We start from the raw sequence: 23,711 nt of genomic DNA, 5'->3' as shown, positions 1-23,711 counted from the left end.
GAGGTGCTGTCAGTATCTCGTTAATCACAAGTATGCTGGCACAGCAGCCTCCACTATAATCTTCCACAGCCTCTCTGAACCGTCCCTCCCCACGTTCTCCATTCCAATTCTCATTCCACTCAAAGGCAGAGTAGCTAACTACAATTAGATACCACAACACATTCCCCCCCCCTCCCTATATTAAAAAAAAAGAAAAATAATTAAGCATAAACAGTAACAAAAGGAACAAACAGGTGCTAAGAAGAATGACCAATGCATAAAACAGACATCAATAAAATACTAAAACAATACAGAAGCTTCAATGAAAAATAAACTTCTGAACATAGTCTTAGGGCCAAACTGGTGGTTTGCGAATTCTACTCACACACACTTTGGAGACTCGAGGGAATATTTAAATGGACCACTGTAAACAGCAGTCTTGGTTTAACACATATCATACATAAACTATGTTTAGAGGGTCCATTGCTTTTTTAGGCTGGCACCTTAATAGCTCATTCTTCTTGGCTAGTCCCAATTTGCTCTACAACCATGAATCCAACCAAACATTGTTTCCACCAACAATTCAATAAGTGGATCCTAATCAATTTCTACGAAAAAAAATATATATATCTCTCTCTTTATTTGGTCAACATTAAAAACACCCACGTTCATCGTCACATAATGCATATTGCCATTTTTTGTTTTTACTATAATTGTTTCAACTAACTGCATTATTCAGTTAAAAAAGTCAATACAATCAATCTTCACAGTCTGCACAAAAAACATTTACTTGAATCAAACTTGAGCTAAAGTCATATCTTATTTTCTGTTCTACCTCACTATCATGTAAGAAACAGAACAGTCCTTATTCTCCAATGTTATTCATCCAAACTATTCATTCATCCACTTTTACAACACTCCTCTCATAACCCGACATGTTTCATTCAACATTCATACTTCAATACACTCTTTTCAGGAAATTCATCAGGGGTATACCGATACACAATTGATTGGACAATTTCTTTTTGCCACACAGTTTCCTTTAGTGTGTACACAGAAGGGTGAATGGTTCTGGTCTTCACTCCCTTCTCTTTAGCTTCTGAGCCAGTCCAGGTGCCTACCTAAAGGAAGCAAGCGAAAACAGACTTGGTTTAATTTTAAACAGCCTAGTTGCATTTAAATTACAGCATTATGGCCATGTCTCATTCATGGTGAAGGGGAAGTTTCTACCTCCTTCCAATCCCTTATCTTATCCCTCTCTCTTGGTATGGTCCAGTGTGGACATCACAACCTCCAGGCTCATATCTTCATGCAGTAGATGCTTCTCTTTTATTCCACATAAAGCCTCTGCCTTTCTTACTTTTAGGCCATCGACATATGCCTCTTCTTTATGACATTCCGGTTTATTGAGACAGTTTTTAGAACCGCTTTAGTATGTCTCCTCTAACACAAATGAAGGTCTTTCTTTGGTAAGTGAATTCAAACATGTAGGCATTGGTCTTACCTCTAAGGCTTAACGGCTCGTCTATGGAGGTGGTGTTCACCCTCACGGCAATGACGTGCTGTCCTTAGCGTATTTAATTTGGTGTTTTTCTATTGGCACCCCTTTCTTCTATCTCGGTACAGATGAATATATAGGAAATAGGGCGGAAGCCAGTTAATAGATGCCCCTTTTCGCATGGCATACCTACGGAGCGCTTCTTATAACTGAGCCTCTTCCGTATTCAAAACTTACCATTCTCAAATGCTGCTTACAGTCAGAAGTTAATTTACGTACTTTCTCTGCGATCGGATAGTTACGCCATACTGCTAGAAGACACAACACACCTGGGGAATCAAATTAAACCCACTTGTTTAGGAGAATGCCCATCAGTTGTATAGTTTCCCTGCATTATATTAGTCACATTGCTAGGGGCTTCCCATGTCTTTAACCGGTTATATAAATTACGCATTCCACTGGCTACTGCTCCTCTTCATATTTCAGCGAGCATCCTTTATCCGGGATGGGTGCTTCTCTCCAAAACTTCCCGCGATCTTCTCTCTCACTACACACCGCTTTGCTTCGCCGCATCATTTCAACTTTATAAACACCTTCTACGTGATCAGCACGTTCTTTGTTATGTTTTCCAAAGGGCCTTTCTTCTAACTTGACTTTCATGTTGTCTAGGTAACAGGACCTCAAGTCTAGGTCCGTATGCTCATTCCATACCTGTATCCACTCAGACCTAGTATGCACAAACCTGCACTAAGTCAGCACACTTTCTATTACCTTGCTATTAAAGATCCTTTCTTCTAACTCGTTTAGGTTTCCAGTTGTCTTGGTAACTTGATTTCTATTATTGGCCAGTGTATTTACACTCCATGCCACCATACACTAAAATCTATAATGCGATCTGCATGAGTCTCCTGGTTCAATTCACTTCGTATCTAGCCGCTGCACACATAGTATATATTTTCTTAACTATCTCAAGTTTTCTTTGTTTTTGATAATTTCCACTTTCGGTAAGTAATCCTGTTGATTCTACTACTACTATGTGCAATCGTGCCAGTAATATCTACGTGTCAGTCGGGAAGACCCAATCATTACAAATGGTATCCTGGCACATCCCATCATTGAACTTTAGTATTATGCCGCACAGTCCTCTGTAGATTGGATCTTAAGATAAATGGCATGTTGAAGGTATAGTAGTGGCTCTTCATTAGTCCGGTCTGTCATTTAGTCCCAGCTCCATGCTTATGTTCAGGAGAGACAGTTCCTTCTTTTTTTTCAAAAAGTAAACATTGAGAAGATATTTTGCAACTCTTCGTTAATCAGGTCTCTCATTTAGTACTAGTTCCATGCTTTTGGTTAGGAAAATCAATTCCTTTTCTTTTCTCAATAGTTTCTTTTTGTCCAAATTTGCATCATTACTGGGTTTGATCTGATAGACTACTGACCAAGTCAGCTCCTCCACCTTGTGTATATGTTGCACAAAATGTCCTACTAATGGGGCTGCATGGGTCTTGTTATTGATGCAGCTTTTATGTTCTGTAATGCGCGTCTTTACTTTCCTTTCCGTTTTGCCGAAATTTTTTTTTTTTACAGGGACACCATATTACATATACCACTAATTTCGAGTTGCAGTTCATAAGTTTTTCTGTAAGTCCAGGTCTATTTTGGTACTTTTTTTGTTTATTGGTAACAAGTACAACTCCCGCACGGATAATGTCCTTTTGGTGCCTGTAGACCCCAACTCTCAGTTAACGTTGGTTGCGGTTTCGTCTGCCTCATTATATCGCTCTGCACGATCTGATCTTTTATCGTTCTACTCCTTCTGAACACAATTAGAGGTCTCTCCACAGGGGTTTTCCCCCCTTTTCCAAGATTTTCCAGTTAAGATTTACAATTTTTTTAATACGGTTTGACAGATTACTAAAGGTGTTGACAAACACCAAATTTTCTTTCTTCTTTTCTGTTTTTTTCCCTGATATTCTAAAAGTGCCTCGCGATGGTTGTTGTCCTCTCTTTTCATGGCCTTCCTTTTCAAATCAGGTGGATAGCCCCTCTTGTGTAGACTTTCTCGTAGGTTCTTAGCTGCCTTTTTGTAGTCTGCTCCGTTTGTGCTGTTCCTTTTTGACCGCATAAATTGCATGAATGGAAATTGCCGCGTATTTGCATCGGATGGAAGCTTGAGTAACGGAGGAGTGAGTTCCAGTCAGTTGATTTTTTATACGGTTTTACAAACAATTTCTCACTCACTGTATCAACTTCGATGGTTATATCCAGGTAATTAATTTCGTCTTTACTGTGGTTGTGTGTGAAATTTAGATGCCTGTCTTGTTGGTTGATCCAGGCTACAAACATCAGTGCTTCTTCTGTTCCTCTCCATAGGACAAACACATTGTCTATATATCTTCGCCACATCCGAAGATTTTTATAAACAGATTCGTGTCTTTATAGATGACGTTTTCCTCAAATGCCTCCATATAAAAATTTGCAATGCTCTGGGCTAAAGTCGCCCTCATGGCTGAACATTGGATCTGCTTGTAGTACCGTACACAGAAGTGGAAGTAATTCTCGGTCAAAGCTACCTCCTCACACCACAGAATATGATGCCAGAGTATTTGAATCGATCTTTTCTAGCAATAAGTGTTCCTCTAATACATCCAAAGATGCTCTCTGTGGTATATTGGTGTATAGGGACACGACATCCAAGCATAACAATAGCTCTTCGTTAGGTTTGAACGAAATTCCTTCAACCTCTTTAATTATCGCAGTGGTGTCTTTGATAAATGAGGTCATCTTTCGGACCATTGCTTACATACAGAAGTCAGCAAATTTTGATAGCGGCTCCAAAACTGAGTCTATTCCAGAGACTATAGGTCACCCTGGTGGTCTAGTAAGGGATTTGTGGATCTTGGGGAGGATATAGAATTGGGTGCTCCTGGGTCTCTCGATTTTTAGAAATTCTGCTTCCTTTTTAGTAACCCACCCTCTTTCCGGAGCTTTTGTTACCTTCAGGTGGACCATTCTTTCCAATCACTGGGTCGGATTGTGTTCCAGCCTTTGGTAATTCTCTTCATTGTCCAGTTGTCTCAAACATTCTTCAATGTAGTCTTTTCTATCGAGAACTACTGTTGCCCCTCCGTTGTCTGCTTTTCAAATAATTATGGATTCATTGTCCAATAAGGTCTTTAATGTAGCTGTATCTGAGTTACTTAAATTCTAGAAGGTCCTTTCTTTCCCCGTTTTCATCTCTAGTGCTGTTAGTTCTTGTAGCACCCTATTTTCGAAGACACGTACTTCTGCACTTTGCATCTGCATTGGGGGTACAAAGTCTGATTTATTATGTAGGCCACTATCTTGTTCTCTCTCAGCAATTTTGTCAGCCAAGAACTGTTGGAGGTGTATCTTCCTCAAATTCTGCAAATTCCTCTTTAAACAAAAAACGATTATGTTATTAGTGGTCACAAAACCTAATCCTTTTTCAAGAGTCGTTATTTCCTTATTCTCCAGGGTATAAACTGAGAGGTTCACCACAGTGCCATCATACTGCGGGTTACTCTCTGTTCTGTATCCCAGTCCTATGGGTCTCTCAAAAAAATGCTGTTCGGTATGGTTCCCTCTGTTGCTGCTTCTTCTATTCCCCCCCTTGTCTTCCTCTAGAGTTGCTTCTTCTTGTTGTGTATAAAGGTTTCTTCCTGGGTTACTCCCTTCTCCTGTACTGTCCTCACTAGAGCTATATGATGTTCCTCCAAACCTTACTCTTCTTTTTCCATTTGCCAGTTTCTGGTTGCCCCCCCTCCCCCCAAGTCTTCTTGATCTTTGGAGTAGTAATTTTCCTGAGTGTAGCTAAACACCTTTTCACGGGTAAGCTGTTGTATATATTTTTTCAGTCTTCTCACTGGTTCTATCATTAGGTCTTCTTTATACGTTTTAATTTCCGACAAGAGCTTGTCTTTGCTCTTCTTGTATTGTTCCAGAGGAACTAGTTTCTTAATTTCTTCAGGTCGATGGCTATTTTCTCTGTTGTCTCCTTCGCCGTATCTATAATTATGATCACCCAGTCCCTCCCGCACTTATTTGCTATATAGCTCCATTGTATCAAGACGTTTCTAACTACTAGCCCTTGAGGTAGTATTCCATTCCTCAAATACTCCATTATAGACCCATGTAATTCTGACCTGGTTAGCCTTTTCTTAACTTGGGACAACTCGTCCCAGCTAGTCAAATTTGAGGAGATTCCTAACTCGCCCCCAAACAGAGTCGAATTGCCAAGGAGCTCCGTGATGTAGCCATCATCATAGCTCTTGCACTTTTCGGCCGCCATATTGTCAAATCGTCACAATCCACCACTTTCTCCCGGAGAGAGATAGATTAATAGGGAAAAAATGTCTCATGGCCTACCAGCAGTACTATAAACTCGCACACACTTCGGAGACTTGAGGGAATATTTAAATGGACCACTCTAAACAGCCCTCTTGGTTTAACAAATATTGTACATCAACTATGTTTAGAGGGTCCCTTGCTTTTATAGGCTGGCACCCTTAATAGCTCATCCTTCTTGGCTATTTCTAATTTGCTCCACAACCATAAATTCAAGCGAACATTGTTTCCACCAACAATTCAATAAGTGGATCCTAATAACTTTCTACAAAACAAATATCTTTATTTGGTCAACATTCAAAACACCTACATTCATCGTCACAAAATGCATATTACAATTTTTTGGTTTTGTTTTTACTATAATTTAGAAATCAATACAATCAATCTGCACAAAAAACTTTTACTTGCATCACACTTATCTAAATTCATTAGATCTCATTTTCTGTTCTACCTCACTATCAGTTAAGAAACAGAACAGTCCTTATTCTCCAATGTTATTCGTGAAAACTATTAATTCATCCACTTTTAGAACACTCCTCTCATAACCCGACATGTTTCATTCCTCATTCATACTTCAATACACTCGATTCAGGAAATTCATCAGCGGTATAAAGACACACAAAATGATTGTGCAATTTCTTTTTGCCACACAGTTTCCTTTAGTGTGTACACAGAAAGGTGAATGGTCCTGTTCCTCACTCCCTTCTCTTTAGCTTCTGAGCCAGTCCAGGTGCCTACCTAAAGAAAGCAAGCTAAAAAAAGACTTGGTTTAATTTTAACCAGCCTAGTTGTATTTAAATTACAGCATTACCTGTACAAGAATCATTTATGCCATCACTTCTCACCATGCTTTCCTCTTGTATCCTACGATTACCACCTCCAATGACATTACTCTTCCATCACATCTTCCTCCACCCACACGTCAAACCTTCTACCCCCCACTAACACCCACATCTACTCTTACACAATTCACTTCCACTTACTTAGCCTAGACATATTCCACACGGTTCCATCTTCATTCCTGACAGACTTGTCAAATTCTTTGCTTATCCTTACCAGATCTGAAAACTTAGAATCGCCTTTACCAGAAGACACCCCTTTCTTTATTCTCATGTATCCTCCTGGTTTGAACATTTTCTTGCCAAACTTCATAATGCTACAATTACTTTGAACGCTGCTCTCTTTATCTGCGCACTCTTTCAGGTTGACCCATGCAGGATTAAGCATATTAGGCCTTCTTCCTCTTATGATCACAAACAGCGACTTCTCTGAATCCTTACACACTGAAGTCCTCACACACCACAACTTCTCCTCAATCGCTGACCTCACGCCCCAATTGTTTCTCACTGCTTGCTCAACTGCCTCTACCATGACCGTTACACCAACTTGCCATTGGTTTGTGGGTGGTAAAGCGCCAAACACTTCCATTCAATGGCAACTTTGCATGCATACCTTATTTCCACACTCCTGAGCTGCACCCCATTGTCACTCACCATCCTCTTGGGGTAACCCTCTCTTCTAAAAACATGATCCAAAAACTTCATCACCTCACTTGTGCTAACATTTCTGACCCACTTAGCCTCAACCCAACCAGAACAGTGATCTACCATCAATACAATCACTATCAGAAATCTCTTCTCCCCCCCAATCTATTGCATAGCTCCAGATTGTCAATACCAAACTGTTCCCACACTTCTTCAGGTTTAGGCACCGCATTGAATATTCTGAATCATACAACATTTTTCTGCGTTCTGACACGGCCAGCAATTTCTCACAAATCTCTCCACCATAAGGTCCATGCCTGGCCACCAATATTTCACTCTCAAATTGCGTTTTGTTATCGTGGATCCAGGATGACCCAGATAGGCCTTCTCCAACAAATCCATCCTCAATTCCTCCGGCAGCACCAACTTGCCACCTTGTACAAGTACACCACATGCCATGGAATACTCCTCTCTAACGTCCCAATATGGCTTAACCTTCTCATCCAGCTCACCTTTACATGGCCACAATTTACTTGTAAATTCCTTCACTTTACTAAGTACTTCGTCTACGTTAAACTCCTTCAACCACTTGTCTTTGGAAATCACTTCACCGACCGCTGCCACTAGTTCCTATCCCAAGTCCTCCTCATTAACAACGTTATCTTTAATCGGTAACCGAGAGAGAAAGTCAGCTACGTTATTCCTTACACTGGGCACATACCGGACAACAAAATCGTACCCTTACAACCTCACACTCAGCCTCGCTAACCTCAGGGTAGCTTTGGATAAACCTTTTGCTGTTAATAATTCCCCCAAGGGTTTGTGGTCAGTACACACTGTAAATCTGCTTTCCCAAATATACGTGCAGAAATAATGTATGCCCCACACAACCCAACAACTCCCTTTCAATGACTGGATATCTACTCCCCACCTCAGTAACAGCTCTTAAAGCATAACAAATCACCTTCTCAGGTTTTCCTACAAATTTGGGATAAAAATGGTCCTACCCCACTGCTATCCACTGTGAGATTTGTTTCCATGCCAGCAATGAAACCACCTAACTCTACAGCACCACAGGATGTTGCCTTTTATGACATTTAACGCTTGAACACATTTCTCATCCCACACAAAGCTAAAGTATTTCTTCCATAATTTTCGAATCGGCTCTGTGATGCACGCAAAATCACACAAAGTTGCTGTAGTACTCACAAAGGCCTAATAATTACCTGCTCCTTCCTTATTCACAGGGGCTGGAGCACTACTTATTGCTTCCATGCGATCCATATTTGGCCCATTTCCTTTCCAACTCTCAATGTGCTGCAAATACTCCCACTTCACATTCCCTAAATGTACATTTGCTTCACTCTACTTTGAGATCCTTCACAGCTAGCTCTTGTAACACCATCTGCAATCTCATGTTCCCTTTCCCGAATACTATATAGTCTCGATACACTAATGTTCCTTTGAGACCCTTGAGCACATGTCATTGCTCTTTGGAACACGGCAGCCACCAAAGCTAGTCCAAAAGGCATTCTCTTATAGCGAAACATTCTAAACGGTGTGCTGAATGCCGTCAAGTCGCTACAATCCTCTGTTAGGTTTATTTGGTGGCATTCATTTGATAAATCGAGTGTTGTAAACATATTTGCACCGTCAATACAGTTTAACATTTCTGAAATGTTCGGCATTGGGTAATTGTCCACCTGGAAGTTTTTTATTTAAGTCTCTTAAATCCACACATTATCAAAGTTTTGCCATTGTTTTTCACTGCCACCACAATGGGGCTCCCCATAGTGATGATTCAATCTTCTCGATAACATTCTCCTTCGCCAACCTGTTTAACTTTGCCTCCAGTTTATCCATCAACACAAACTAAACAGGTCTAGCTTTCTTACGTATAACTAGAATCGCCCTGGGCTTTAGTATAATTCTGTGAGCATACCCTTTGAGCAAACCCAAATTTGGCCTACATGAAGTACAGGATCTCTCTTACATGGATCAAGGCTAAACTTTAGCTTGGCTTGATACCTCCAACCAAAAACATTTACTCCTTTCTTGACCACATATATTTTAATTTCAGCGGTGCAACCTTTATCGCACCTGGTTTATAAAGTAACCAATCAAATGTATCCTAGACTCTTCAAACCCTCCTGGGTTACATATCTCTGACCGGTGTAGTCTATGTTTTAATCCTTTAGATGCCAACTCCGGCCACTAGTTTTCTGTGATTATGGTATATGGTGAACCATCCACCATTAACTTCAGTGACCAATTCTCAATGGTTACTTCACACTTAGGGCACTTCATGTCTTTTTGGTTGTCATATTTGTTATATCCGCACACGACTATCACTTTTATTTCCCTCAGTGTGAAAATCTTCTTGAACAACTGACACGTTTTATTCCTGCATACTACAGCAAAATGGCCTCTACCCTTACAAGCTGTGTACATTTCATCGATGGCTGGACAATTTCTGTCCTGCTCTCCCACACCTGAAATATTTATCTCTTTGTTTCTCCAGACCTGTATGCACTCTTCTTGACAAGTCTTTTCTTTTCTCTAACAATGCTGCCATCCTGATCTTTAGTTTTAGACCCAGCTTCAATATACAACTCTACTTCTTTGTTAGGCATTCCTTATTCTTCATGACCACTGCTACATGTGTTTCTTCCCCCAATCCTTTCTCCTTAGTGCCTTCCATCAGTTTCTCTTCTTTCTTTTTTGTTTTCAAATTTCTTTTGAGCTTCTTAGCATGTTCTATTCTTTTTGCAATCGCCAATGCTTGCTGTAGGGATGGGTCTCCCATGTATCACAACCTTTCTTGTATCGCAGAATCCTTAGTTTGTATTATGATTTGATCACGTATCAACTCCTCGGTTACGATTCCTACACCAAACTTGCATGTGAATGCCACCTTTAGAGAAGATACATACTCTTCCACCAACTCCTCTTCCTTTTGTCCCCTCGTATAGACATTAAACCTGTTAATAGCAACATTGGTTTCTGGTGCATAATAATTATCAAGCTAGGTTATTGCACATTCATGTGCATCCATAGCACCAGCATCCCATTCTGTTAGTACTGGCAGCTCCCTAAACTTGCATTGTCTTTCTGGGCCTAGAGCATGAAGCAAGAGTACATTTCTTCTTTTCAGCAGTAAGACTTTCCTGTTCGACTCTCTTGACATAATTGCACTAATACTCTCTCCTTTCTGGCCATGGGACCGCTGGTTGGCCCGCATTAGGAAGAAAACTTCCTGGGGATGCACATGTATGGTATCCAGTCATTATTTCAAAATAAAACCCATTAAAAACGAATCCATTGAATACTTATCATCGAAAAACCATTCCCTCGAATGGTCATTCCCTCGAAAACAATTTGACGAGGATATCTAAATGAACTGTTGTGCACATTTTTTTTAAAAACCCATGTAGGCTTGTTTATTGTTAACACGTTTGGTTCTTTATTTATTGTTCTATATTTAAATAATAATTAATTTTAACATATTTATGAACCTTTAACTGTATTTTCATTATATATTTAATAAGGTAACTAATGTTTGAATTTTATATTTTTCAAAAGGTAACTGTTTAATTTATTTGACCGGTAGATGAGCCCTTGTACTGTGTTCGCTTATTTCCACTTGTATGCTAATGTCGTTTAACGTACAAGGTATGACATGCACGTAATGCGTACGTGGACGCCATTTTGTAAGATCTTTCATTCGCGGTGGTTGGGTCGTCTGGAGCCTTCCTTTTTTTGATGTTTTTTTCCTTCGGATTGCATTTTTTTCTTTTGATGCTGGAACTTGGGATTGGATTTTTGATTTTTACATGTTCCGGATCGTGTGTTTTCTTTTTTGCAAAATTAGCTTTTTTTCAGCGGATTTCGTCTCTCCTTTGGATTCCTTGGATTGGATTATTCTGCTGATACTGGACTTTTTGGTGAGTGTTTCTTTGTGCGTTTTTTTTTTTACATTTCAGGTTATATGCCAGTGCTTCTAGGTAGCTAATGGAATCCATTGTTTCGAATCTGTTTACTATTGTTAGTACACGTTCCTCATAATCTCAGTACTTTTTCTTTCTTGCATAGGTATTTTCTAATGAAATGGTTGTGCCATTTGAAATTCTTGGGCTGATTTCTGCATCTGCAAGGGCTTTAAAAAAATGCCAGAGGTTTGGGCTGCTTGTGTTGAATTGTTTATTTAACCTGTTGTGCCACCCCTCCAGCATGTTGTTTGTTCTTGCGCTTTCTTCTTTGACTGCTAAGTAGCAGTTCCATATTGAAATTGCGTATCTTGCACGTCTGTGTTCCATTGCGCGTCAGTTGCCCTATCCAGTTGCTTTCAACGTAGTCCAGTAAATCTGTAAAATGCTGTTCATTTACTTTGTAATAGTCTGTGTCAATCAATTTTTCATAATATTCAACCACCTGTTCCTCCTTTACAAATGCCAATGCAAACAACTGTTTAATGTTATGTTGGAAGTTGCCGTTTTTCGATATATTTGGATTGTAGCCCCAGTTTCAATTTTTCGCCAAATGGCCTGGCTAAAGTGGAAAAAAAATACCTGGATATTTGTGTCCGCGTATATTGACTTGAATGCTTTCATTTGTCCACTTTTGAAGTCCATCACCATGGTTGTAGGTTTCTTATCCGGGATTGCTTCTTTCAGTCTCCCAAATACAGTTCTGTAGGTTTCTTCGGTTTTATTTGGCATTAATATATACCAGTGGTATCAGTGTCTGGTTTATCATGCCATGCACACTGTAAAACTGTGTGAACGGGTCAGGACATGCTTTAAACATGGCACTGCCATGCCACACTCGAACTTCCAAGGTGTGATAAGTTATCTTTTGTTGTATATATCAGTATCTTTTCGTTTTTTGTGTCTATTGCAAGTGAAATTGTTCCCCCTTGTCAGTTTTAAAAATTGCTGGAATTTCCACCTCTTCATATGTTCGCGGTGCCATCGGCAGATTTTCCTTCAGTTGTTTATTTCCGTTTATGCAACGCTGTATTACCTTGGTCTCCAGCATTTGAGCCGCAACATGCAATCGGATTTTTTGTCACATGTACGACCTATCACCGATCCACTTGCCTCATTCGGGTTTTCATCAGCTTTGCTTTTTATTTCATTTAGTGTCTTTTTGATTAGTACTGCCGTTCTGTCAGGCATGTGATTGTGCTCCCCGGTGATTTTTATTTTCTCTTACTCCGTAATCACTCTTCTTTTGTAGTATTCTATACACTTCCAGTATTTCCTTTCTTTTTGTTCCATTTCGTGACTAAGTGTAGCCTCTATATATTAACTGGTCTCTCCCCATCTGCGACTTGACATATTCAATCGTGTCAGCCATTTGGTATCTGAAATTGGAAAATGATGGTCAATGTTTGTCACATGTAGATCTTATAGGTCACATTTCCTTTTGCTACTATTCTTTTTTTGATATTATTTATTACTATTACCCGTTTTTCCTGTCACGCTTTCCTCACAGTATTACTCTTTTCCTAGTAGCTGTATTCACTTTCCGTTTCTGTCACACACTGTCAGTTTGTTTTCAACCATCAGCTGCGTTTCACTGCATACATAAGGTTCTGTTCTCTGCGTTTTAACCTACTTGTTCGGCATTTCAATTATTATGTGGTTTTTATAGTCTGAGTACTTTGTGTGTTCGTGGAGGGGGTTGGAAGGGTAGGGGGGTTAAGGAGAACCCCCCCCCCCCAATAACATGCATATTTTTCTATATAATATTGCTACGGCTAAATGTACAAACAAGCACTCACCAAAGAAGCTTCTGTACATTTTGGAGCAAGAGTCCCCATTTCTGTATTGCGCCCTAGTTTGCCATCCCTCCTCTGGTCTCCTCCAAGTAAAACATAATCCTGGCAGAAGTGCGCTGAGGCTGGCACAAACAGGTAAAAGCCAATACTGTATCAAGAGAAAAAAACAAGACAAAGGAACAAACGACACAGGGGTTTCACAAAACCTGAGGGGAAGCACATTGTTTTGAAGCAGCATGCCACATTTGTTCAGCTGCTCCTGCAGAATTACGCAACAGCTACTTGAGATGGAGTCCATTTGGTGAGCCCACTGGCAGAGAAACTCTTACAGCAAGTGCATCGGGCGAGCTTGTGAATTGTGGACCACAGATACCTGTAAACCAGTCCTATCAGCCAACTAATCTGAAAACCAAAGGCTTACAGTTAATGGTCAGTTCTTTGGAGAATACGTACAGTATATAGAGATTGCTGCTGTTTGTAGCCAGCTCTGCATTTGGTGACCCTGAAACACTCCACAAATAGACAGTGTCTGCTTACAATAAAGTTGGTTAAAATCAGTTTTATGTACCCAGCACAAAATGGCTGGCCTCTCAATATGTAGCAAGTCTCAGGATGCCATAAAATTAAGTGACTTGTTAAACAGCTAATATTCGGTTTTCTCTCATTGTTCGAACACTGGCAACATTTTCAGAAGCTTTACATGGAGGCCGAAAAGAAGAGAGATCAACGCTTGATAAACTATCAGTTGTGAATAATTGGTCATCAATTGCATATACAACACAACTCAATGCAAAACGCTGAACACATTTATTGGGTCTCACTAAAAACACCATCTTAAAATATAAAGTTACTTTGTTTCCATTCAGACACAGTTACACAAGGTTAAGAATTCGTAAAATGATAGATTAGAAAAAATAAAAGTTATTCATCCTACGCTGGAACTAGAAAATACAAATATTTTTGCCTGGGAAAGGATAAACCACTCAAAAGCTGCACAACCTGGAGAAATAAGAACGAGAGCACCAATTGCAATAGGAACATTATGAATAACATCTTTGAGGTAGCTTGATTTAAGAGAAAACTTAATGGTTTTAGGAGCAAAATATATGCTTCACTTCTAGTAATAAACACCATCCTATTAAGGGGACGCCCATAACAGTTTTTGAAATACAAATAACAAATCTATATTCTACTGGCAGATTTGTAATGCTCCAGTTCAAGAGGGGTTCATCCAGGTCTAGGCTCAGTTTTTCCAGCCAAAACAGGGGATGTACGCTTAGGTCAGCTTACCCTAACCCCTCAAGGGTATGCTTTAAATGGATGCTCTGAAATAAAAACACTTCTAAAGGATTTCGCCCCACGTACACATTTACTGAAATTACCCAAGGTAGACATTCCCAGCGATCTCACACAAATCTATATACACATAGGAAATGGATGAAGCACAACGTAAAGTGTATGATTTTACTCATGAAATTTCAAATTATACCGGCCCAACTCAGACTTTCCATCCCCCCCGCCCCCAGCAGGTTTGCAGCAAAAGACTACCGATTTGCGTGTGAATGAGCACTTGGTTCTTATTATTGTCTTTGCAATAGGATATACATAAGGCAAAGTAATTTTAAATAATACCCCACTCACCAATACAGAATGGCTCCCGTATGCAAATGTTACTGCAGTAAGTGTGGATGAGGTTACAGAATTTTAATAAACAGGTGTACGATGCAAGGATTGCCTGGGGCAGCTGGTTTCTGAATACATGGAACAAACCATCAAGGTCATTTGAGGGGATGGGCATATTTAAATGGTGGCTAATCTTCAGAAGAACCAAGCTATGCTCAGTGTAGGAGCCAAAGAAATTTGTCCCAACAACAACTTTCCTTTTCAGGTTTCCCAAGAGAACTGCTACTTATTCCCAACGGACCAAATTTCTCAAATAGTGTTAAGTACAAGAATTATATAGGGACCCAAAAACCAAGGGCACGGTTCACCCTTCTGCTATTACCCAAATCTCATAGTGGAAGACAAATAACAAGCAATTGCTTTCAATAGCATGGAAATATGTCAGCAATACCAAGTGAAGATTTGAAGGAGCAATTTTGAACCACAAATGAGTACCGTCCTCAGAAAGAAATTTGGGAAAGCAAACGGGAGTGCCTTCGAAACTTCTCTTGCACTTGTGCACCATTATCAGTGTAATTTTTTTTATAGCACTAAAGCCCATACACAAAGCCCTAAAGGAGGTCTGGCTTAGCAGCTCTAGGAGTTGGCTGGTGTGGAAGTTTTAAGTTTCCAGCAATTTTTCGTGAACTTTTTAGGATGCAGTTTATAATCTAAGATTACTTCTTTGCACAATGGGTCAGAGTATGTGACAGGTTTCTGGCTTAGAGTGCCCAATTATAGGGGAGGTAGCTGTAACAGATGAATGGTGACGCAGAGACCTCAATAAGATAAAACGTGAGATGTGATTCCTGCCAAATGGACTCGTGAGTGACAAATGTGTTGGGACACTAAGAGCAAGTTCAAACTTGGGACAACAGAGTAGACCGTAGTAAGATCAGGGCAAGTAGGATTGCCCTAGCATTTTCCAGAAGGGAAGCAGATGTTTGAGGCCCACAAAGATCATACAGTCTAATGGGTGCAAGCAATCTACTATGCAAACGGAATCCAATTTTCTTCATCTAGGAAAAGTGGACATGGCCAGACCCTTTGAAAGGTGTGTGGACAGCGCTAGGTTGCAGACCTGTGCTTTGAGCAAAAGAGCACCTAGGGAAACTTAAAAGGTTCTGAATTTCTTAAAGGTAGTGTTTTTGCCACATTTTAAAGCTGAACGTGAGACGGAAGGTTATTCATTTTGTTTTTGGAAGTCATCAAGAGTAGTGCAGCCCTTTGTATCAGTTACAGCAGCCAATTACACTAACTAGTATTTACCTCTATATGGGCTGCAAACTGGCAACACAAGGTTTACTAAACAAAATAGTGCATGTAGATCCTATTGGAAAGGCAGCAGAATGTATCACTGTAGCATTGGAAAACAACCACAGGAGTCATTTTCACACGTGAACATGGAACAGGTTTTAGGCTGTTCCATCACTAAAAGGGCACAGCGTCATTCATAGCAGTAAGGCTAAATAAAAGGGCTGCATTTCCAATGGATAATGCAAATATCCTGCAAATCTACAGGGAGGTTTCCGATTAGCGGTCCAGAGGGACAGCAAACCGTCTCTATAAGCACCATCTTCCACAGCCGGTGGATGGAAATTTCTCTAAAATTTTAATCATCACTAAAGTAGCAGAAACATAGTGGTATCTGAATGGTTGGAAAGAGTTTAGAACGGCATTAAGACCTCCACAACAATCAATATATCAAGGGTGATGTTCAACACATTACAGATGAGATGTCAGTTGCACACTGGATACCTGGTTAACTTGTCTTCACAAGATGCACTTTTCCAATGGAAACTAGCTATTCAGTATTGCAGTGAAAATAGAATAAATGTAATAAGGACATTGGATTTAGTACGAGAGAATACTTACATTGCCAAGGCCTACTGAAAACATTGAGCAAGGTGTGCATTACAGAAACAAGATGCTGAGCTCTGCTAAAACACAGTTGAGCATTTCACACTTTTCTGTGTGGGGGAAGAAAATCGTTTCAGGGGATTGGCAGGTGGAACTTCGAGCTACAGTAGCATGCACGTTTTTTGGAATTTCAAAGCAGTCGTGTTGTGGAGTTTTTCTTAGTTATTTTTCCTTCATGCAAACTTAAATCCTGTTTAATCCCAGAATGAGGTGGATAGGCTACACATGGAATAATGTCGTTCTGTAGTCAAATCTATGCAAGGGATTCCCAGCCTGACAGCAGAGGCTGGAGCACTAGATTTGATACGTCCAGCCTAGGTAGATGAGGTTGCAGCTACAGCCAGTTTCTGAATGAACTTGTGGATTGCAGAAAGGGAACAATGAGTTGGAAGGATAGGCTCGACATAACAGAGCTCTATGCACTCTGGAACCACAATCAAGTAGTTCGAATTGCCCCAAAACCGAGACCACAGCTCCCGCAATACCCATTTCAGGGACTGCAACGTTAGCTAAACCCAACACTAGAAAGATGCACAAGGCAACGATGCACTAGGCCATTAAGCCTTAGTACGTGGAAGATTTTTTAAACTTGCAGCTGAGAGTCCGTTCAGAACAAGACACCCCTCCACTAAAGGGGAAGGGGGAAAGGCACACCCTGCCACAGTATCAATGACCACACTCCATGAATAGGACCCAGTTTGATAGGCACTGATGGGTCTTTCAAATTCAGGGACACCCACAGAAGGAGGAGGATTGGGCAAGGCAATCTGATGTCTTAAGTAAACGGGCACTGTATTTTACTCCTCTGCACAGCTTCAGAGGCACATACCCTGGGTCATATGGATGGATTTATGGACCTACAGATTGGGGAAAAATAAATAGATGCACTGCTGAGGATGACGTGGTCATCATTTCTAAAACAGGAATTGGGTCTTCATTCTGTAAAGAAAATTAATCTTCAATACAGGCAAGAAGGTGGTTATGGTGTGGTCACCATTCACTACCAAAGAAATTAAACATCTTACTAGAAGACACTCCTCTCAACCAGGTCAGTAGTTTTGACTTCTTGGGGTCTCGTTGCCATGCAACAGTGTCCTGGTTAGACCAATTTAACAAGAGTGAACAAGCCCTGGCCAGGGGTGCAGGAGCAGTTAGAGCCTTAAGTCACAAATTAGGCAACAACTTTACCATGCTAGCCATTTTAACTCCCAAGTAGTCCCTGCTGCAATTTATGGCAGGAAAGTTTGGGGTTTCAAGGCAGCTGGCCAACTATCAAAACTAGATGTATAAAACAAATTCTTGGCCTACCGCAAAGCTGTCCCACAACATTGGAAGTATGCCAATACATTATCTAACAGCTTTTAATCCTCTTTTTTATAGGATTTGCATACAATGCACAACGGAATTTAGCCTGTATAAAGAAGCAAGAAGGGACATGCTTAATGGGGAAAACAGGATGTGGTATAACCATGTGAAGACTCCGTGGCAGTCCAAGAATCTATTGTTGCTAATAGTAAGATGTGTGATGTAAGGGAAAGCCTACAAATGTTACACCTGTAAGGCCAATTTGAGAATCACTGCCCATTTTTAAAGTATATATTGTTCACAAGATTGCATTTTCTCCAGAACTATTTCTTAATGAAATAGTAACACTTTAAAGAAGGACTTTGTACTTCAAATACCGACTGAACATCTTGCTTGTGGGTGAATTCACAGGCAAATGGTAACCGAAAAAGTTGTTCCATTCAAGATTTTGTTCTTCCTGTTCAGCTACACCGGAAAGGGAGATCCACCTCCATTAATTTGCTGATGGTACGCCAAGATAAGGAAATGGGTGACCCCAATTTGTAGAACATACAATGCAAACTCTGCAAAGGGCGCTTATGTTTTACCTAAAAAAAACAGCCCATCATGAAGTTGTCCTTGCAATTTCTGGCTGCATGATTTGTTTGAACTGTTGCTAATCTTAATCTGTTAGATTATATAATTTTAAATTGCTTGTAACATGGAATTGTTAATTTGTATAGTATAGTTCACAGATTTATATAGCTCAGCCGTGAACTCATGGGTTCACGGCTGAGCTATATAATAGGTCATCAACTATATATAGGATTATATCATTTTCCAAATCCATTTGACCAGTTGTATCCAATTACTATGTACACACAAGGCCGATAATGAATTAACACTTTATTTATTGACTGTTTTCTTTGAGTTTTATGGGCACATTGCCTGAAATAAAGTTTGATTGAATTGTATTTGCAAGTCCGTTTGCCTTATCCTTTTTGTCGTTTTAGCAGAGGAATGCCACCAACCACGGTTTAACCCACTGCAATCTCAGTTTATTTATTTTTAACTATCACAGCGGTATGCAGTTTAACAGGAAAAGGATGGAAGTGATATGTTGCTGATTTTGGAATCAGAAAAACAGAACCGTAATTTGGGCTTACCTACTTGACCAAAATGGATCTCCAGCAAATCTATCTGCGTGTGCCTATTATTGGACAAAGGTTTGACCAGCCACCATTGCCTCTCTTGTATCAAATGTCCTCACCTAGTATTAAAAGGCAAATGTAAACGCTCTGCACGTTACGTCAGGTAAATTGAGTGGGCTGCCTTTCTGATCGGTCACTGGTCAGGTGCCATGGCAGACAGGCAGGAGCGAGGCCAATCTTTAAAAGTAGGCCCGAGCAATGCTGCATGTCCTTTGCTACTTTGATTAAAGTCATGTGAATTGCCATTTACCTCATGCCAAGTCTCTGCCTAGTGGAACCATGCAAGCAAAGGGTGGACAAGCATGAAAAACGGAAATTTCACACAACCTTTTTGGATGGTATAAAACGTGGTGAACATCTTTCCCACCCACTCTGGGATGGCCTTTGGGTGCGCAGCATTTTGTGTCTTGGATCCATGCCTGGACACTATAAAACATTTGGCACAAATGCAGATCCGACCAACATCTGGCACTCATGATTTTTTTGCCAGCCATGAAGCCCAGAGGTAAAAGGAACAAGCAGAAACATACAGCATTCCACAAACCCAAGTTGACCAACTCCAAGAGGATCACTTCACACTAGTACACGCAAGGTTAAATCCACTGGCAGAGGAGCAGTCTGCTAACATCATTGCAGCACTGCCTTCGGACATTTGTGGACAAATAGTGTACTTTTTTTTTTAACAGCAAGTAGAATGCAGTAACGTTTTCCCTGCTTAACCTTAAAAAAGGATGGAGTACCTGCAGCAACTGATCAAGTGGCAAAATAAAAAAGGGTGGCTTAGATCGCAGAATGCTCTACTGGACAATACCTTTGCATAAAGCTGGCGATTACCAACAGGCTTAATATGAAATGTGTTTAATAATATGCCCTGCCCATCAGCATTTCAGAGGCAAACCGGCTGCCACCATTGCACTTAAATGTCCATTCCAATCAAAAGAAAATTGTTGTGCCTATTGTATAACAGTACAATGAGTGCTACACAAACTTGCATGCAGTACCATTAGAACACAAGGGCTCTGCAGAGCAGTCCTACATGATTGTACGTACGTATTGCAAAGAGAAACTAGTTAGGAGCCGTAAGAGACTGGGATGAGATATGAATGGAGTTAGAATTTTTACCTGGGTGCATTTTGAAGTTGGCGCAAATTATTTTTTGGGAATTACAAAAGGGGTTTATTTTCCTTCACTGAGGTAATTTTAGGCAAATAAAAATAGATTCACATTCATCAAGTGAGTTATGGTTGGAAGCCATGCTTTTAGTGACTGCCAATTTCTGTACTAAAAAGCAAGTCTAGGAAGTGCAGGTGATATGCAGGGGCAGATGTTCCATTATCCATTTTCTGCATTGGCCAACTGATATTAGGACAAGAAAGTTCCTCACTTTGATTCCCCCTCTGTGAAGAGCCTTAATGAAGCACTCCAGCAACACAATTCTGGGCTGGAGCCCAATGCTCTTTGACCTTGCATTTGGCTACAGAGAAAAGAGGTGTTGACTCCAAAAAGCTGATCAGAGCTAGCAGTGGCCAAAGACTATGCGACTGGCTTCTGAGTAAGAACAGACAAGCCTTCAACTCGTAACAAAAAAACTAAGTGGGGGGCAGGACCCATTCAGAGATTTCTTGCACAACAAAGCAGAAACCCTGTGTACCCCCAAAATAAGACCATTTTCAAATTGTACTTTCTGATGGGCGCAAAGATAAAAATGGAACATGAGCGATGCAAACTACATTTTTGAGATGTCTCCCCATTAATGCAAACTCAAGAGTGCATGTTGCAGGATAAATGAGTGACATTTTAACAGATCTCTCTGATTGTTTACAATGAAAGCCCAACTATCCAGAAGTGTCTGCAGCTAGTCAGCACAATCCAGGCATGGCAGGATCAGTTTAGGAAAATATCCCAGATTTCTATGCCTGGAGTTGATTGACAGTAGCATGTGAAGTAAGGCACAGGGGTGAGTGCGTGGAGCCTTCGTTTCTCAATTTCATGCTACAGGGTGTTTAATTTCTTATCCTTGTCATGGGTACAAAAAGCGTTTATTAGGCTTTCAATAAAAAATACATTCGTCTTGGAAGATGATTGGGCATTCTAGTACTAAATGGATGGCTGGGAAACAGGCCAAATGACCACATTAGGCTTCTAAACAAGAGGGATAAAAAACAGTTTCAAAATAGATCATAATAATTGAACACTCGGATTTGGGTTTACCGCTAATGTAAAGAATACAAAAATAAAGTATACAATTACAGCTTAAATCCACCTTCACCTCATTGGACTCGCACAATAAATTAACATTCACTCCATAATAATACAAACAAGTGCAAAACAGACCAATCCCAAGGACCTATTCTGACAGGCAGATCTCGGAATCTAGATTAAGAATTGTGACGTTACCCCTCAGTCCCTTCCTCCACTGATTAGTTTTTTCCAATTTCTCTTTTGGGTAGCACACGCTAAATAATGGCACGTGATTCTCGGGGGTGCCATTACTTTTATACCTTCTACCATTCATGTGGCTGAAGACTATTTCAACCAGCAACAAAATGGCAACTGCTCTTCCGACCCATTGAGTGACAACATACTGCAAACCTTAATGAAAGTTGCTGTAGAATTAAATACATTTTAAAACTGCAAAACAGGGTGCAGAGGCATATTTATATAAAAATGTTAAATCTTCCAAGGGGCCAGCAAAAAAAGTGACCGGTGAGTGGTCTACAAAAAAGGTCCCATATTGAATTGGCTTTCTACACGTAAAAACGTATATAAATCTATTGAAAAACAAAAGTTTCCTCCATTTTTCAATTCCTCCACAGATATAACACTCGTCAGCGTGCTCGGGCAGAATAGCATCTCATGTATTCGGACAGCCACGGGTTTTCGGGTGGGGAAGACTTTCTTATCACGTTTCTTTCTGTGTCCGCACGTTGTTTCTGCAGCAGTTGTTTCCTTTTTTCCTTCTGTCTTCTATTTTTTGCCCTCAAAGCAGAATCATGAATCTACAGAGAGATGATCATTCAATAGTTTAATTACACTTCAATGTTGTGTTCCTGCTCTTTAGTCCAAGTTACGTTCATAAGAATCACATGACACCCTCAATCAACTCTATCAAACCAGCCCCCCTCAAAAAACAAGAGCATAGTCACTGTGGGAATGGGGGAGGGGGCTCTTTCAGAATTACAATACACCAGGATGTTTGACATACGAATATATTTCAGTCGCTAAGAACCACAGAAAGTAAATTCCTGCATTGAAGAAAAAAAACGTTTTTTAAAGCAAGAAAAGGGTACTCACCATAGTGGAAATGGGGCTTAAGAAATTCCATGTAACATGAAAAGGACATGATCCCATTGCAAACAGCATTACTTAACAACGCATGTGGGCACATGGCCAAACCACTGTACAGCTCCACAAACAAGCACTCGCCCCAGTCAGTCCCTTTATTCAGTTGGACTTTGTACATAAGGAGCAGTGGGATCTATGGACCAAGTACAGTGGTAATATGCATGCATCATTCCTTTCCTCCATGCTTTTCGGAGATTCCCCCCTAGCATCTCCGATTGAAGGAGGGTGGTTGGAAGGTCCCCAATCGGCCACAAACAATTTTCTTAAAAAGACCCTTCCAAAAGCATTATTTCTACAAACGATGTAGAGTGAATAATGCCTGCAGAAAGTGTAGCCGCATTCTAAAGGAAAATGCTGATGGTAGGGAACCAAGGTGGATTTTGGCCTCAACTGATGTGCATGAAGTCCCTGAGGAGGGTCTTGTTTTTCAACTTGTGGGCCTCGAAGAATGTCGATAACCACCAGCAGGTTAGAGTCACCATAGACACCTGAGCCTGGGGTGACACCGCCAACTGTCACAAAAAGCAGCGTAGACTTTCCTAATCCTTTGGTGCGCTCATTTCAGCACCCCCACCAGATTAAACAAAATACACATTTCATTTGAAATCAACATTACAATTACCATTAAAACAGTTGCCACGAGATTCCATTTTGTATGCTGTATAAATACAACCGAAGGCTAACGTATGCATACTGTGCAAGTTCATAATCAACCACTACAGTCGGCAGAGTATAAAAGCCCACCCCTCTACCATTAAACACCAGTGCGTCACCCAAAAAGGTTGCCTTTGGGGTTGCAAGCGTCCATGTGAAGTTCATCTACAAGTGATCATCGGAGATGTACAGTAACCAAAGTCAAGGTGGCCTGATATCAGACCGGTATGGCAGTTGATCAAGGAATTCACCCCATCTCGAGTGCAAACTTTCTGCTCCAGGCCTGGCAGACCTCTGTACATGCAAGTCCATCTCAACTATAGACCATTGAATCAAATCACCTGGCCAATCTTAAGCGGAGCCGTACTATTCTTCCATTGCATTGCTAGCCTGTGCTTAAACAGTATAAACCCCAATGCAATAAACTGGCTAATAACTTTCTGCAGTAGGCATCTGGCTGTCCTCCAGCTCTGGGAGCATTTAAACAATTAACACCTCTTTGTATCTGGTCAGTGATGAGAATT

General features: G+C 40.5%; 1 protein-coding gene across 5 annotated transcripts in view; it reads right to left on the bottom strand.

The window, feature by feature from the left end:
- Positions 1 to 13,895: 13,895 nt before the first annotated feature.
- Positions 13,896 to 23,711, bottom strand: part of CCSAP (centriole, cilia and spindle associated protein) — a 173,182-nt gene continuing 163,366 nt past the window's right edge. For all 5 annotated transcript variants that reach the window (XM_069606936.1, XM_069606934.1, XM_069606933.1 and 2 more), the window contains exon 4: positions 13,896 to 22,187. In XM_069606936.1, the coding sequence (XP_069463037.1) occupies positions 22,017 to 22,187 (171 nt within the window). In that variant the 3' untranslated portion in view covers positions 13,896 to 22,016. The remainder of the gene's footprint in view (positions 22,188 to 23,711) is intronic.

This window comes from Ambystoma mexicanum, chromosome 4p, assembly GCF_040938575.1.
Source record: "Ambystoma mexicanum isolate Mex_15411 chromosome 4p, UKY_AmexF1_1, whole genome shotgun sequence".
In the NCBI taxonomy this organism is placed as follows: domain Eukaryota; kingdom Metazoa; phylum Chordata; class Amphibia; order Caudata; family Ambystomatidae; genus Ambystoma; species Ambystoma mexicanum.
Note: the sequence above shows the minus strand (reverse complement) of the source record. Positions and strands in the feature narration are given on the sequence as shown.